The sequence below is a fragment of the Gymnoscopelus microlampas genome (assembly GCF_963454915.1).
Source record: "Gymnoscopelus microlampas genome assembly, chromosome: 3".
Classification (NCBI taxonomy): domain Eukaryota; kingdom Metazoa; phylum Chordata; class Actinopteri; order Myctophiformes; family Myctophidae; genus Gymnoscopelus; species Gymnoscopelus microlampas.
This window is the reverse complement of record NC_139940.1, coordinates 37,711,912-37,729,605: the sequence shown is the minus strand read 5'-3', so window position 1 is coordinate 37,729,605 and position 17,694 is coordinate 37,711,912. Positions and strand designations below refer to the sequence as shown.

Sequence of the window (17,694 nt, the reverse complement as noted above, 5' to 3'; positions counted from 1 at the left end):
TGGCAGGAGAAAAAGCCACCTCCATGTGATTTTATCACGCCATCTTTGAGTTGCCGAGCAAGAATCAGAAACTTAAGTTGGAACTGAAATTGATATCCCAAGAAGATGATGTTGCTGGCATACATGGTCATCTTGACACTGTGTCTGGCTTCTGAGGGTGCCACAGGGCAAAATGACAGAGAAGCTGAACAGGCTTTGAGCTTTGCATTGGACTCGTACAACAACAGACATTCCAGAGAGCCATTCATCTACAACTCGGTCTCCTTTGAATACAAAGTTATTCAGGTAAGCAGGAGAGAATTCATTTATTGAAACGAGGGAGCTATGGGAATAATTCCCTATTCTGGAGCGAACATTTGGCGCAAATAGGTGATCTACAAGCCGATCACACCAGGTTGCAATGCTATGATCAATAATGAGATGTGGTGTAGAGGGAAATACTAGCTAGAGCCATGCGGACCACAGTCAACTAAATATATAGGGTTTAAAAAAAAAAAATTCTATCGATTAGTCACTCCATGGAGACTTGAATTCATGGATATATTTTAGTTTTTGTCGCATTCCTAAGCCAATAATTTGATGACCAGAGGACCGGTAGGCAGCAGTTCCGGTAGGAGACACAAAGGAGACTCTTTGTGTCTCCTACCGGAACCGTTGTCGGTCATCAAATTATTGGCTTAGGAATGCGACAAAAACAAAAAAATATCCATGAATTCAAGTCTCCATGGGGTGTGTAAACGATATTTTAAAAAGTCATTTTGGGGGTGAACTATCCCTTTAAGACAGTGATTAGGCCCTTATAGAAAATAGCTAATCTGGTATTTTAGATATTTCTGAAATTTCTGGGAAAAAATGGGAAATTTGCCCAAAATAGGGATGCCAGGGTGAAATTGATTAAACATTTGAAGGATTATTGTCTGTGATCATTTCAGTATTTTTGTTCCCCTTTCAAATAGATCGTGTTTGGGAGGGAATTCATAATAGATGCAGTGCTTGAACTAACCAATTGCAAGAAGGGAAGGCCGCCACAACACTGTGTGCCAGTCAAAGGCAAGGTAAAGCAAACAACCTGGGCCTGACATTGCACATGCCAGTAAGCCAATGAGTTTTATCATTATAAAAAAACTTTAAATGGATTTCAACTCTTATTTCAGAGGGTGAGATGTCGCTTTGTGGTCATGGAAGTGCAACACACACAAAGAAAGGTCCTGGTCCAGAGTATTTGCAAATAATGTTACTTTGGCTCTCTGGCTATTTAAACAAAATATATTTTTAAAGAAATGTAATGAACCCTGAATAAAACGCACTTCATGAATATATAGAAGTTGTTTTGCTTCTTCTTTTTTCACTGCAAGCTTTTAGCCCAATATGGCATTCATTGTGGCAGAGTGGTGTGGTTTGTTGTCATCTGGGAGGGGAGGACCTAGCAGCTGTCCTGGAATTCTGCATCAATCAGTAATTGATGAGGCAATAGGAGTCGAGACAATATTCTAGGTGGTGAAGGTTATGCTTTAAAACCGGGAACGCACTTTAACCATTATTTTATACTCTGGCTATTCAAAAATAGCAGATATACTATACAAACTCATAGCGCGGCACCGAGTGCTGGGCTACGAGCTTGTAGATCTGCTATCTTTTTTGAAAAATCATGTGCAAATCTTTGAATGTATATTTTTAAAGCAAACATTTTTAACTCAAATCTTTGGTTCTGGGATTCTACAAATGTCTTCTAACAACAGTAAAAAAAAAAAAAAAAACGTATGTTGCTATGTATGTATATCAGTGGTTCTCAAACTTTTTCATGTCAAGGACCCCCAAAAAGTATTTTGTTCCAGGGACCCCCAGAAGCAAAGATTTGAGTCAACAGTGTATATATACTGTATATTCAAAGATTTGCACACATTTTCACCTTTTTTTCAATCGCATAGCCAAAGAAATCTAAAATGACACAGTATGCGTTCCCGGATTGAATGGGTTAATGTACATGATATCATGGGGAGAAGTACAATAACACTCAGGTTGGTAGTACGGTAGTTCTACCAACGAGCACAGGGATCAGACAATAGTTATACTAGCTGCTTCAAGGACAAGCTGAACGAACCAAACAAAACAATAGCTATCAGGTCTATTGCCGCAGCGGACACCTTCTTCCTACGAGCTACTGTACCAAATATCATGTCATATCATAATGTTATTATATGGAGTACTAAGTTAGGGTAAAATATAAAGGTTAGATATAAGCAACCATAATAACAATATAGTATAATTCTTCTGCACAGCCCGTGCCTTATTGAACTGATTGGCTGCATGGCGACCTTTAAAAGGACATTATTATGATTTTCAACATTCTAGTATCAGTTGTATGGCTATTGTTCGCAGCCATGGGAAATTCATTACGTCAAAGCTGTAATTTCAAGTTGTACTGCTGCTAATGTGATATATTATATACATGCTGTTAGATTAGATGACCAATGCTGCTAAAAGGATTAAACACAAAAAGTCATAAGGGCTTGTTTCCATTGTGGTACTATGGCATACTGTACATTGGAGGGGAAAAAAGCTATCAGAAACAATGTATGTCTAGTAGTCCGGGAGCTGTACGCTTTTCCAAGGCGAAACACAACACCTCCACTCTCAAATATGTGTGAACTAAGTTAATTAAACATTCATGCAGAGGAAGATAAAACTCTGCCCCCAAAATGTGAACTCTTCTGATACATACACTGTGAGCACTATATTTCCCCTACATCAATATACAGTATTTATAAATAAATAAATAGTTTATAGGATGACTACTACATGCCTGAGTTAACATTTGGAGCGAGTACACTGTGATTTTCTTTATGTACCTTTTGCATACATGTGACCTTATATGAATCTGTTTATCTGTTAATTTTACATGCATTGTTAGCAATAACTTCAATCATGATTGAATAACTTGAATCATCACTACAGGTGTATTGTATCAGGTGGTTTTGTAATAGGAACTGTGGATATTTAGGATAATGACTCTGTATGTAACAGAAGTCTAAAGAAGAGCATTTCTCTGTTTGAATTTTATTGTATGTCATGTCTTTTATGTATTCTCTGCTGGGTGGAAACCTCACATGGTGGCAGTGGCTCAGGGGTAGAGTGGCCGGTCAGGGGTAGAGTGGCCGGTAAAGCGGCCGTATGGCAACCGCGAGTTTCCCAGTTCGATCCCGGGCTCCCCCAGAGTTAGTGTCGAAGTGTCCTTGAGCAAGACGCTGAACCCCTAATTGCTCCCGATGAGCAGGTTGGTGCCTTGCATGGTTTCCTCCGCCATGTGTGTGTGAATGTGTGAATGTAATGCACAATCTATGTAAAGAGGTTTGGATAAAAGCGCTATATAAATGCACCATGTATATGTCCAAAACTGTTACTTTTCAGGATTCAAATTAAAAAATAGCAAATGTCTACAAGCTCAAAACATTTCAAGCTTGTATACAGTATCTGCTACTTTTGATACTTTTGTGTGATGCTGTAGTATGTAGAAGTAGGCCATTTGTTTACGAAAGAAAACACAAAAAGTTACAATATGGAGTTAAGAGGTTTCTGCCCGACAGCGACGATATTCATTTCAAACTTTATTCCAGACACACAGGGGGTCCATATAGAGTACGTACAAATCATAGACATCACATAACAAATTAAACAATAAAAGAAAAATAGAGGCTGACTCTCCAGTGTTTACGCAGCCTGGACGAGTACTCAATATTACTGTTCCGGGACTCATCCAGGCGAGACATGAATCCATACTTAGAGTGCCTTAACCCACAGTAAATATCCTTTGATTGTCTCTGCCAGGCTGAGACAGGAAGGCTGAGACTATGTCTTCACGTGTGTCCGTCCGTGTGTCTATGAGGAGCTAATCTCCGGCACCGTTGGGACACACACTGCCAGTATAAAGTGTATAAAGAAGCAGCATGAGGGCACAAGTCAGCAGTCAGTTAATTTCTACAGAGACCCAAAGATAAATGTGGTGTTTCCCCAGCACCCAAATGACAAAAATACATTAAAGGAATAATCAATGGGGAGCAGGTCATTATTGAGAAATAAACCCTGACAGGGTGATGCGTCAACCTTCAGGGTGATAAAGACCCCCTCGCTATTGCGTCGGGGGTCTAATCATCCTGCCAGGGTTTGTTTCTCAATAAGGGCCTGGTCCCCATTGATTATGCCTTGCTTAAGCTGTTAATTAAACAATTATAATTAGGAAACAGAAAAAAAAAGATATTTACTTGTGACCCAAAAATTGGTTCCGACCCATTGTTTGGCAAACACTGACTTAGGCAACGGTTTGCGTTGTGTGTGACGTCAGATCAATGCTAAGTCCACCCTATAAGGTGTTGTAGGGCGGAATTCCTCCAGATGTCCATCTACAACTAGAGAAAGACGGAAGCCGGTCCTCACACAGAATCAGAAGAGAGGGCAGACAAGAATAGAGACTGACCGGCTGGACGCGAATGCTACAGAATAACTACATCCATCTAACAGCAGCTCTGGCATAAATGAACAGTTGTTATTATGGCCAAGGAAGAGGTGTCCAAAATGAGTTTATTGAATAAACAGGTGGTCAGCTCAGATGGTAGCATCAGCTCAGGCGATGGCATTGAGGTCGATGGGAAGCATGAGCCAAGGAACAGTTTGTCACTATGCAATAAATTGTGCTTTGCCATGGGTTCGATGCCCTTCAAGATCACAGACACTGTCCTGGGATTCTTCCTGCAGATCTATCTACTGGACGTGGCTGAGCTGAACCCCCTCTACGCTTCCATAATCGTGTTTGTAGGCCGAGCGTGGGACGCAATAACAGACCCCACCGTGGGCTTTCTCGTGTCCCGCAGCCCATGGACACGGTTCGGCCGCATGCTGCCCTGGATTGTGCTGTCTACGCCATTCGCTGTGCTGGCATATTCCCTCGTATGGTACGTTCCCCCTTTTGCGGATCACGGCAAGGTCGTCTGGTACCTGGTGTTCTACTGCCTCTTTGAGACACTACAGACTTGCTTCCACGTGCCATACTCTGCCCTGACCATGTTCATCAGCGCAGAGCAGAAGGACAGAGACTCGTGCAGCGCTTACAGGATGACCATGGAGGTTCTGACCATGTTCATCGGTACAGGTGTCCAGGGGCTGATAGTGGGTACGGCCAGCGCACCGTGCATCCCTGTATCCATTTCTACCTCCATAATTGCCGTCAATGCTAAAACCGATTCTCCCGTCTCCCTTGAGGACACAAAGATTGCCTACATGATGGCCTCGTGTGCCATGAGTGCCATCTACATTTTCTGTGCCATAGTTCTCTTCTCTGGAGTGAAAGAGAGAAATGAATCACGCCGTGCCCAGGCAGAGCCCATGCCTTTCTTCCAAGCAATAAGGAGGGTTATGGGCTATAGACCCTTTGTCTTCCTGAACATGGGCGTCCTCTTGACAGCAATGGCTTTCTATCTCCTGGAGGGGAACTTTGCCGTGTTCACGTCCTACGCATTGGGCTTCAGAGATGACTTCCAGAAAATTCTTCTGGTCTGCATGATCGCCGCGACCTTGAGCGTCCCCTTCTGGCATTGGGTCCAGACTAGGTTTGGGAAGAAGACAGCTTTTTATGCTGGAAACTTGTGTGCTGTTCCCTTCATGATTCTGTTAGTGTGCGTGAAGAGCAACAAGCATCTCACCTACATCTTCTCCTTTGGTACTGGAGTGAGTGTAGGCGCAGCCATACTGTTGCCGTGGTCGATGCTTCCCGATGTGATCGATGACTTCGAGGTGCATAACCCTGACTCCATCGGACACGAGGCCATCTTCTACTCACTGTACGTCTTCTTATGGAAGTTTTGCTCTGGAATTTCCGTGGGAATTTCCACACTGAGCTTATATTTTGCAGGCTACATTACTCGAGGCTGCACACAACCAGAGGAGGTTCATTTAACCCTGCAACTGCTGATCTCTGCTGTGCCCATCGCCTTCATAGTGGTTGGCTTGGCTATATTCTACTACTATCCAGTCAACGAGGAAAGGAGGCAAGTAAACCGCAGACTGCTCCAGGAACGGCGGGACAGCAAACCAATTTCGAAATGGACTCTTGAAGGGATTAAAGAGGACTCGACAGAGGCAGAGCTCTCCAACATGGTCTAGAACAATGGTTCTCAAAGTGGGGTCCTTGAGGCAGTTTCAGGGGCCCCCAGCTGAATTAGTTAATATAGCATCAAAATCAGTGTATCCACTTTAAGCCATATACTAGGCTACATCAGCTATTTGAAAATAAAAGTGTGAGATTGCAGATATGCTATTTTCAAAAAGTCATGAAAAAAAATCACACCCTGTGTGAAGAGAGTGGTGCCTTTTATGAGCCCCGTATTGATGTTGTCATCAATGTTTGTTTATTGGACATACACACGGACATATGGACATACACACGGACACACAGACAAAGTCAGATATAGGAGTGGGTGGCACCACTCAAAAATAGAAAAGCTTGGAATCATTATGAAACACAAATCTTGTATGGGGTCCCCGGCACAAAATGTTTTCCGAAGGCAGTCCGCGACCAAGTATACATGTTAATGTGGGGGTCCTTCCTTGACATGAAAAAGTTTTAGAACAAATAGTCTAGATTCTAGAGACCTTTGGTCTAGTCACTAAAGCATAGCACAGAAAAATGTGTGCATTTGATGGTTGAACTATCCACTGTCTCTCCATATTTGGGCAAGACTAACATCCTCATACAATATGATTTCAGAGAGATCCCGTGTGGATCAACAAATATATAAACTGTTTTTTTTTCAGATAGCTAACACAACAAAAACACAACATTCATTCAAAATACAAGTGACAAAAAGAAGAAAAAATACAAGGGGATGGAGTCAATATCTACTCGTACACTACAAATGGGTGCATTTCTCCTTTCCGACATGTCGCCTTTCCGACGTTGACGAACCCTATACCCTATACCCTATACGCAGTCCCCACAAACATCATTTACGATTCTGTCCCTATCGGTACATAACTCGGACGGCGCTGAGTCGACTAGCAGCCCTTCGGCCGGTCGTTGCGGGCACTCGCGCCTGGAGGCGCTCGGGCGCAACTCCTCGGCCTCAAGGTCTGCTGAGTCGGCGCGCCTCCGTCATGGTCCATAACTGTATTTGTTCTCTTAAATCTTTTATTGAGTCCTAATCCTGTACCATTCTTATAATGACATTATGGATGATTTTTTGGTATGCGGTCCAGGTGGGACTCAGGATGACTGGACTTACCTGCCATGCACAGTCCCCAGTGAACATTTCTCACAAAGTTCACTGGCATTTCTATTTCATATTATAATTTGTAAACATGCCCAAAAACCTAAACCTTAAAGAAAGGTGAAATGGTTAACCCTAATTGGAAAAAAATGTTTTTCCCCCCCTCCCTCCAGGAAAGGGGTAACAGCCAAAAAGGGCTTAGGGCAAAGATTTAGAATGTAGTCTAAAGGAATACTTAATTAAACAGAATGTGAAATTATATGGACCTTAAAATTAAAGAGTAGCAGGATCCCAAAAAGACTTTCTTTCAAAAATAAGATGGCGAGAGCAAAAATTCCTTGCTCTGCCTTTTTCTGAAAGGATGACCTTTCTAAAAAGGCTTAGCACTGAAGTCCGACCCTAACCATTCCCTAACCAGCGAGTACCTCAAACATTTGAAAGAGAGTCTACAAAGATCCTGTTCTCTTTTATTTAAAAAAAAAAAAAAAAAAAAAAAATCTCACAGGAGAACAAGCCATGCTCACTCCAGAGACACAGAGTGAAAATGAAGAAAATAAACCACACCCATAGATACACTGATTGGACAAAAGAAAAAACAAAGGCCATCCAGCCACACCCCAAAACAATTTGATAGGCTAAAACAAAACAAAGCCACACCCACCTCCCAATGCATAAATACAAGAGCAGGAGGACCATTCAATTATTCTCACAAGGAGGATCACAACAGCCTGACGAAGAACAACAGAGTTCGAAACGTTGCAAATATGAACCAGCTAGGAGCAAACAGATATCAGGGAACAAGGAACCAGGAGAGGCCTGGCCCATGGAACAGACCACCAGGAATGAGAGATCAGACCTGGAGCCACAGAAGAGATCACCCATACCCTTGGGACCAGGGGAACCGCTGGAACCAGCCGAGCCAGTGGACCCACCAGCGGAATCACTGGCCTCAATGGGATTGGAACCAGAGACCTGACCACAGAGTATCGCACCCTCACCCTGGTCAAAACCACAGACTAGGCACCAGAGGAGACAGGAACCAGACAGGTACAGAGGAACAGAACACACCCACACACATAGACCCCCTTGAAAGGGACCAATTCCTTAAAACAATTAGATTATTAAACAAATTCATAGTCTCCACACATCACCTCCAGAACATAACAGGTTCTGAAAAGGTACCAGCCAGCATAGCCAAAAAGACACAAGAATTAATGACCTTAATTAAACCGGCACAGCCAAGCCCAAACACCGCCCTTATGCTGGAAGGGAATGCAAAAAATTGGCAATACACCACTCTTTTGATTCTTGAAAATCACTACAGGGCCCTTTTGACAAAAATTAAACAAGAGCTCGCCGACTGCTTAACAGAGGAATGGAAAAAGGCTTTTTCCATAGCGACCAAATGGGCAAGAAAAAATCTAGGCAAAAGATTAAAACAAACAGACATAAATCAAGCCCTTACAACAATCGCTGAGCTGAGACCAAACACACCCCCACCCTCCACCCCCCACCCTCCAATCTCTCCCGACACCCGTGTCCCCACCCCTACCCCAACACCCCACACTCCTCCAATCCCAAACAACCCTTCCACAATCCCTCCCCAAACCCATTCCTCCCAAACCACAGGCCCACCGGAAAGGGACACCAGAAGAATAACCACACCAGGACCCAACACCACTCAACCAGGAAGAACCCTCACAGCCCAAGCACAGGTGATCCAGGAGATGGGACCCCCAGAACTACACCGGACACAGGAAAACTTTCCAGACCTAGCGGCACCACCAAAGAAAACCACACCACCAAAACAGCAGAGGAAGAAAAGGAGGACCCAAAGAACACAGGAGGACCCCGACCAAATCTCCCCAGCGCCCAGCCAACCTACGGAGACACAAACCAACCCAGACACCACATCACAAGAAGCCATCCAGGAAAGACCAGAACACGAGGACACCAACAACACAAACGAGGGAGAGGATGCACTGATAGAACCACACACGCACCCAGGGTCCAAATTCAAGAAGAATTGGAGACTTAACCCAGATAAGAAGATCCTGATTTTCGGTGACTCAAACCTGGCAAGGATCCCGCCTTTTGCCAGAAGGAAGGACGACATCCAGATCGAAAGCTTCCCAGGGATGGACTTCAAATCCTGCCTGGAACTACTGAAGGAACACACCAGGATAAACAAAGAGGTAGCACACTGCCTCATATCAGTAGGTATCAACAACAGACAAAACAAAACAGACGAAACAGCACATAAAACAATGTTGCAATCCATCCACTGGGCTACCAAAAAATTTCCTTGTGCCAGCATACACATAGCCTTGATTAACTACTCAGACCAACTCAGGGTACTAGAACAGAAGAGACTAGACAACCTAAACAGGTCTATCTCACGGGTAAAACACACCCCAAATTGGAAGACAGGGATTTCAAAACCGAAAGGGACAAAATACACTGGGTACCACAAACAGCCAAAGCAATGGTTGAGAATTGGATTACTAGTTTAAACTGGAATGCCCTGCAAGGCTAATACAGACGGGGCTAAAATCAAACATAATTAACCTATCACACTATTTCAAACCAGACCAAGCCTAAAGAGACGTTTTGGAGAAAGGATTATCATTTGTTCCCACGTTGGACATCTACAAACAACAGACCAAACAACTGGAAAAAGATGTATCAGATTATCACAGAAGGATAAAATTAGCCACTCATTTTGGAATGGGAGAGAGGGGAGAAATAACACCGTTCCAGACAAGATCCTCCTGGGAACCAACAGACGGCTCCCTCCCAGACAGCCTTAAACTACTACTCAGAGAAGACAGCAAGATTTTGAACAAGATCCCAGGACACCTGAAAGAAACAGACAACCTCACAAGACCACAGGTAAGAGCACTTAGACAACTAGCAAAAAATAAAGACATTATAATCAAACCAGCAGATAAGGGATCCTCCATCGTAATAATGGACCGATACCAGTACATTTTTGAAGCAGAGAGACAACTTAGTAATGAAAACCATTACAAAGAATTGAAGGAACCAATCTACAAAAACACAGCAATTGAAGCTAAGAGGATTATAAAACAAATGAAAGAGAAAAAAATAATAAGTAGCAAACAAGAGACCTACCTCTCGGGTCAAGACACACCGCGACCAAGGGTCTTCTATCTATTGCCAAAAATACATAAAGCACCCGACACATGGACCATACCATTCGAAATCCCACCAGGCAGACCAATAGTTTCTGACTGTGGCAGTGAAACCTATCAGACAGCAGAATTTATTGAATATTTTCTGAACCCCCTCTCAACCCAACATCCGAGCTACGTGAAAGACACTTATGACTTTGTTGAAAAAATCAAGAAAATAACAATGCCACAAGCGGCCTTTTTATTCTCAATCGATATTGACAGCCTATATACCAACATTGAGACAGCTGCAGGATTAAAAGCAGTGAAAGATATTTTCAACAAATATCCAGATAGGGGGCGGCCAGATGCTGAATTATTAGAATTATTAAGTCTTAATCTGACCAAGAACGACTTTGAATTTAACAATAAGTTTTATTTACAAACAAAGGGCACAGCCATGGGAAAACGGTTTGCTCCATCCTACGCGAACATCTACATGGCAATGTGGGAAAACACAGCTTTAAAAAAATGTATTCTAAAACCAACCCACTATTTTAGATTCTTGGATGATATCTTTGGGATTTGGGAGCACTCCAAGGAGGATTTTGAAGACTTTATTAAAGTTCTAAACACACACCACCGATCCATCACTATAAAATTTGTCACAGACACAAACAAAATAGATTTCTTGGATGTAACCGTCTTCAAGGGCCCACTGTTTAACACCAGTGGAAAGTTAGATCTCAAAGTCTACTTTAAAGAAACAGACACTCACGCTCTCCTACATAAAACCTCATTCCACCCACCACACTGTTACACAGGGATTGTTAAATCACAGCTACTACGATTCCATAGAATCTGCACACAAGAACAGGATTTTAAGACAGCCTGCAAGATCTTATTCTGCGCCCTACGAAAAAGAGGTTACACAAGGACCTTCCTACGAAAAGCCCAAGACACCTTTCTGGAAGTAAAGGAAAAATACCAGGGCCCAAAACTGGCCTTGGTCACTACCTACTCCTCACAAAGCAAATTAGCCAACACCAGGATAAAAATAAATTTCCAAAACAGAGGAAACACACTTTTAAATGGGTGTAAAATCATTTCAGCCTATAGGAAAAACAAGAACCTCAAAGATTACCTAGTCCACAGCACTCTTAAAGGAACGAATAGACCAACTAACAAGAGACCAGATTACTTTAAAACAGCCCAAATGGTAACCAACAGGCACAACAAAAGAGTGTTTGGCATTAAACAAAGAATGCAGGCTAACACTAAAAACTGTATTTACTTAATCACCTGCACCAAGTGTGGCCTTCAATATGTGGGTGAAACACAAAACACAATCGCCACCAGATTAAACCAACATAGATATAATATAAACAATGGCAAGAAGACCAATTTGATAATTGTTCAACACTTTATGACACATGGAATAAACTCCCTAAAAGTCACTGGCTTAGAGCATAACCCAAATTGGACAACAGGACAGAGACAATATAACGAAAGACAATGGATAAAAAGATTGGACACAATTTTTCCAGAAGGACTGAATATGACAAACACCAGAAACACACAAACCAACCCTTCTTAATTCACTCAAATTAACTCACAGAAACACACAAAGAGACCACCAGGTACTTAGAGAACTAAAAGAACAAAGACCCACCAGAGAAAGGAGGAATAACACCCGACCATTAAGGACAATCACAGACACGTCAACGACCCTAGGGGAAGGCAAGGGGCTTCTCCCTGACCCATAGCTTAAAGACCCAAATAGGTGTGAGGGTGATCAACCCAAATGCCCACTCAAGCCTTCAAAAGGACTAAGTGGGCCAAGACACACACAATCAAACAATGGACCTAGGAAGACTTAGATGAACAAATGTGAAATAATAAGGACCTTAAAATTAAAAGGGGTTAAGGCCCTCATTACTCTAACCCCAACCCCTGTAGCAGAAATGGAGAATTGTATCAGTCCCAACAAAGACACACTATTGACCAGTAGTCACAGGGAAGGTTAGTTGGGGTACACGCAGTCCCCACAAACATCATTTACGATTCTGTCCCTATCGGTACATAACTCGGACGGCGCTGAGTCGACTAGCAGCCCTTCGGCCGGTCGTTGCGGGCACTCGCGCCTGGAGGCGCTCGGGCGCAACTCCTCGGCCTCAAGGTCTGCTGAGTCGGCGCGCCTCCGTCATGGTCCATAACTGTATTTGTTCTCTTAAATCTTTTATTGAGTCCTAATCCTGTACCATTCTTATAATGACATTATGGATGATTTTTTGGTATGCGGTCCAGGTGGGACTCAGGATGACTGGACTTACCTGCCATGCACAGTCCCCAGTGAACATTTCTCACAAAGTTCACTGGCATTTCTATTTCATATTATAATTTGTAAACATGCCCAAAAACCTAAACCTTAAAGAAAGGTGAAATGGTTAACCCTAATTGGAAAAAAATGTTTTTCCCCCCCTCCCTCCAGGAAAGGGGTAACAGCCAAAAAGGGCTTAGGGCAAAGATTTAGAATGTAGTCTAAAGGAATACTTAATTAAACAGAATGTGAAATTATATGGACCTTAAAATTAAAGAGTAGCAGGATCCCAAAAAGACTTTCTTTCAAAAATAAGATGGCGAGAGCAAAAATTCCTTGCTCTGCCTTTTTCTGAAAGGATGACCTTTCTAAAAAGGCTTAGCACTGAAGTCCGACCCTAACCATTCCCTAACCCTAACCCTAACCGCACGCGGAAGCCACTAGTCGGAGTGGTGAGATGTCGGAATGGAGAGTGAACACCACTACAAATATCGTCTACACCATCTCTATGGATTTGATGTATTACCTTGTGTTAACCTTGCTTACTGTAAATCACTCAAGAGCGTCTGTAAATGCGTACATTTCTAAATTGTTATATGGGAACGCATTTGTAAAACAAAAAATCTGTCTTAGCGAGATTATACAAAACGTTTGACCATTGAAGAAGAAATATCCCACACACTGCTCTTGCTCAGACAGCAGCATAACGTTTATTAAACACTGACATTTTGGTCACTCTGGACCTTCATCAATAGTATCTTACCGTCATTTCACAGACTACTCGACCCCAGTACTTGAGTCAAAGTTCAGATATTCAACTACAAGTGAAAGTTGCTCTGTCAAATTGGCACATGAGTTAAACTACTGCTTTTAAAAATACTTAAGTCTTCAAAAGTACATTATTACAAAGTACATTCTCTTTTCAATATCAATGCATTGCTGTATTAAACTTTATACTGTACATTTTCCCCAAAAAGAAAATTCTAAGATTTTCTGGAACTTTTCAGAACAATAAACATGCTCTGAAAATGCATGCGGCAAAGTGGTCAGATGGGTCGGCCGCAAACGCTTTAGAGATTTTCAAGTGGGTCCTAATCCAGAAAAGGTTGAGAACCACTGATTTACACTATTTACAGGAATTTGTGTAAATAGGGAGAAAAACTAAAAACTAAGACATGAAAACATTGGGTTTGCAGCTTTCATAAATAATTCCAAAATGTGCAAAAATGTATCTTATTCCATTAAGACCGGGAACGCATCTGTGTCATTTTAAGATTTCTTTGGCTATTCAAAAATAGTAGATCTACAAGCTCATGGCGCAGTTATGATTGTTGGCTTGTAATCTGCTATTTTCACTACTTCTTTCATTATGAAATATTTTAAAAATATCTATTGGAATTGTTTTTAATTGATGATTGATGATTTTGTTTGTTTAAACTTATTTTTTACTTTTGAAATGATAATGATTTTTTTTTTCATGTAGGAAAACGAAAAATGGGGGACATTTACTCACGACCCACAAAAATCGGTCCGCAACCCACACATGAGTCCCGACCACTGTTTGGAAACTTATTTCCATTTCCTGAAAAGTAATGGTTTCGAGCCTACAAGGTTTTCACCCGTCAGGGAGGATATTCAGTTTCACAATAAACATGCAAACAGAAAAACCAAAACCAAAAAATATAAGCACTATCATAGAAAAAGTAATTGCCGAAACGACCTCAGACCAGCACTGTACATCACACCAGGGCATAGCGGTAGCAAGGTTATTGTCCCCAGCCCAGTTCTTATTACCAGGACTCAAACCCGGGATGGTATCCACGATAGATGGACCACTGTATCCGTTGGTCTCCAGCGCCTGCAGTTTGTCTATGTAATCCTGTGGTAGACCATTCTGTATCGCACCCAGACACACTACCTGGAAAGAACAAAACAAGATGAAGAGGTTTAGAAACTATTTAGAAATGAATTGAATGCATTTTTCGATGAAGTGAGTACATAGGACCCCAATGAAACAAGCCATAGTGCTCTCTTGGGTTTAAAATCCTCAGACCTTGTATTCCCTGTGCTTGTCTTTGCAAACTGTTTGTTGTAACATACTTGTTATGCAATGCTGTTACAAAACGTTATTTCATGTTTTAATAATAATAATAATAATAAAATACTTGATTTACATGTGCAGTGTTACAAAGTGCTTGTACAGATCCAAGCAACGATAACACAAGACAATAATGCAAATAACAATAATGAATTATATCAGATAACAGAGCAACAAGGTATTATACTTTTACTCAAGTCATTTTTGACTTATTTTACGTCATACCATTACGTGTGTCGTATTACTAATCACTTTCACCCTGGCATCCTTATTTTGGGCATGGCATATAGATGAAAATGTTCAAAAGTGCTGATCTACAAGTGTACGACACGTTGCAGCGCGACCATGTGTCGGTAAAATCGGGATCAACATCGGACCCATAAATCACGAACTGGTCGGACTCAACTGTCAAAACAGCTCTGCATTTTCAAAAGGCTTGGTGGAGAGGTAACATAAGGTTTGAATTTAAACCTTTTTGTAAGGTAAAGTTTGAATGTAAACCTTTTTGTAAGGTGGAGAGGTGAGGTAAGGTTTGTATTCGTTCATCTTGTACGTTCGACAGAGCATCTCTCCATCATCTGTGAGCACTCGCACCTCCAAAGGTCGGTACCTGCCGGCTTTAACTCCCTCCTGGCTGGAAATTGGGAAATACAAATTTCAAAAAATGTCAGTCAGAATTATTTTATGAACCAAATAGGTTTTACACATATTTTACTTGGCCATTGAGAAAAGCGAAATAGGCTACTATAGAAATAATATATAATAATGATAATAATAATAATATGAATGCAACAAATCTTTAAAGCGGTCACAATGAAGCTACCTGTCCAAAGTAATGAGATTTCTCATGTTCAGTCTCCAGACGACGCCCCAAACATCTTCTCCCTCACTGCGTTCAATAGTAGCCACACCTCCATGCCAGCAGTTGCCATCGAAGTCTGGTGTCCAGTGTCCCAAACGGAGGCTATGATCCTGATCAGGAAAGGGTTGAAATATATCAGCAGACTCATTGACATTTTTTCTTTTAATGCCAGTGGTGGAAAAAGCACATTTTTTACTTAAGTATTTTTTTAAATGTACTGTTAGTGTATGTTTTGTAATATTAATCTAAATCTACAAAGTAACTAGTAATTAACATTTTCAAATAATTATAGTGGAGTAAAAGTATAATATTTGCCTCTGAGATAGTTGTGGAGTAGAAGTAAAAGTATAGAAAATTGGAGATACTCCAGTAAAGTAAAAATACATCAACATGGTACTTAAGTACAGTACTTGAGTAAATGTACTTAGTTACTTTACACCACTGTTTAAAGCCCATCTACAAGCTCAATGCATTGTGATGAGACGTGTTGTGAGCTTGTAGATCGGCTATTTACGCTATTCGTTGTACAACCTTGAGCCTTCATCACATTCACACTTGACTGCTGCAATAGCCTCCTTTACGGTGCCAGCTCCAAAGTTCTCAAGAAACTTACAATATGTGCAAAACTCTGCTGCCCGCCTCCTCACAAGAACCTGATCCACAGCACCCCAATCCTCCACGACCTTCACTGGCTCCCAGTAAAACACAGAATAGATTTCAAAATACTCATCACCACCTACAAGGCCCTCAATAACCAGGCTCCCCTGCTACCTCTCTTTTTTTAATTTTTTGTTAAATTTTTATCCACGATTTTGTAACCCCATTTTTTACACCCAGTGCGAATTGTCTATGTAATCCTGGGCACTACCTTCCCTCTGCCAACCCAGGGAGGCCAGGGCAGAGCTCATGCCTCCTTCAATGCATGAGAGCCAACTGACCTTCTTGTCACCTGACAGGGGAGAGTTTCCCTGGTTGGACGTAGTGCGTGGAAGGAACACGTTATTCCAACCAGTTCCCTTCCCCTCCATCAGGCGCCCCGAGTGGAGTAAAAGTACAATATTTGTCTCTGAGATGTAGTGGAGTAGAAGTAAAAGGATTGAAAATTGGAAATACTCAAGTAAAGTAAAACATCGTCAAATGTGTACTTAAGTACAGTACTTGAGTAAATGTACTTAGTTACTTTACACCACTGTTAGTTTGGGGGTCCAATTCATCCGTTGAGATTATCATTATAACATTTTGCACTATTACTGCCTACTTGTCCAAGATAAAATGTCACAAGGGGGCGACATTTCCCATGTCTCCATGCTGCAACGTTATCGCAACACTCCAACAAGTGTAACTGCATGCTGCTGAGATATTCATGAATCACCAACTATTCTATCCTCCATCCACATAACAGCCTATAAATACCTTTAATCGTCCCGTTGTCACGAAAGCAGCAGAGGGGTTCCTCACATGGAGTCTCTCCTTCAGCAAGTTACTCCCATAGGCAAAATACAGAAAATGTTCAGATGAATTGTTATTGTTAGACACAAAGTAATGGTTTCCCAGACCACTGGTGATGCTGGTTGCTGTGTGAGCAATGTGTAAAAGGCAAATGAAAAGACAAATCGTAGCAGGATAACGCAGACAAGACATGTTGTTGTCTAGTCCTGAACCTGACAGCATCATTGAGGAACGTGAGAGCGAACGTGGACGCTGATTGGCTTACGACGCGCTCTGCATTGGTTGCGCTGATCCGGTCTCCGGACTAGAGAGAGCGGATATGGAAACGGTCTCTACGTGTACGTATGTGTGTGCGTGTGAATGACCGGATACAGTAGGCGGGCTCTGCACCCAGATCAGAGCACCGAGGCAAATAGAAACCAGGCTTTCCACACTGCTCTTCTGGTTACCATGGTGCCTGATGACGCGAGGTGAAACAAGGGCACCATCACCATGGCAACCAGAATAGCGGTATCATGGTCAGGATCACGTCTGGATGAAATGAAGAAAATGTGCACTTGAATATATTAACCCGC

At 42.0% G+C, this 17,694-nt stretch overlaps 2 protein-coding genes across 2 annotated transcripts; one reads left to right on the top strand and one right to left on the bottom strand.

Moving 5' to 3' along the window:
• Nucleotides 1-4,545: 4,545 nt before the first annotated feature.
• Nucleotides 4,546-6,153, top strand: LOC311041842 (sodium-dependent lysophosphatidylcholine symporter 1-B-like; the record flags this gene model as incomplete). The annotated part of the gene is made up of 1 exon (XM_084052327.1): nt 4,546-6,153. One exon carries the CDS (start codon nt 4,546-4,548, stop codon nt 6,151-6,153), a length of 1,608 nt encoding a protein of 535 aa, XP_083908453.1.
• A 5,527-nt stretch (nt 6,154-11,680) lies between these two features.
• Nucleotides 11,681-17,344, bottom strand: LOC311041841 (gamma-glutamylcyclotransferase-like; the record flags this gene model as incomplete). The annotated part of the gene is made up of 6 exons (XM_084052326.1): nt 11,681-11,708; nt 14,456-14,628; nt 15,310-15,442; nt 15,632-15,780; nt 17,084-17,244; nt 17,332-17,344. 6 exons carry the CDS (start codon nt 17,342-17,344, stop codon nt 11,681-11,683), a joined length of 657 nt encoding a protein of 218 aa, XP_083908452.1.
• Between the last annotated feature and the right edge of the window lie 350 nt (nt 17,345-17,694).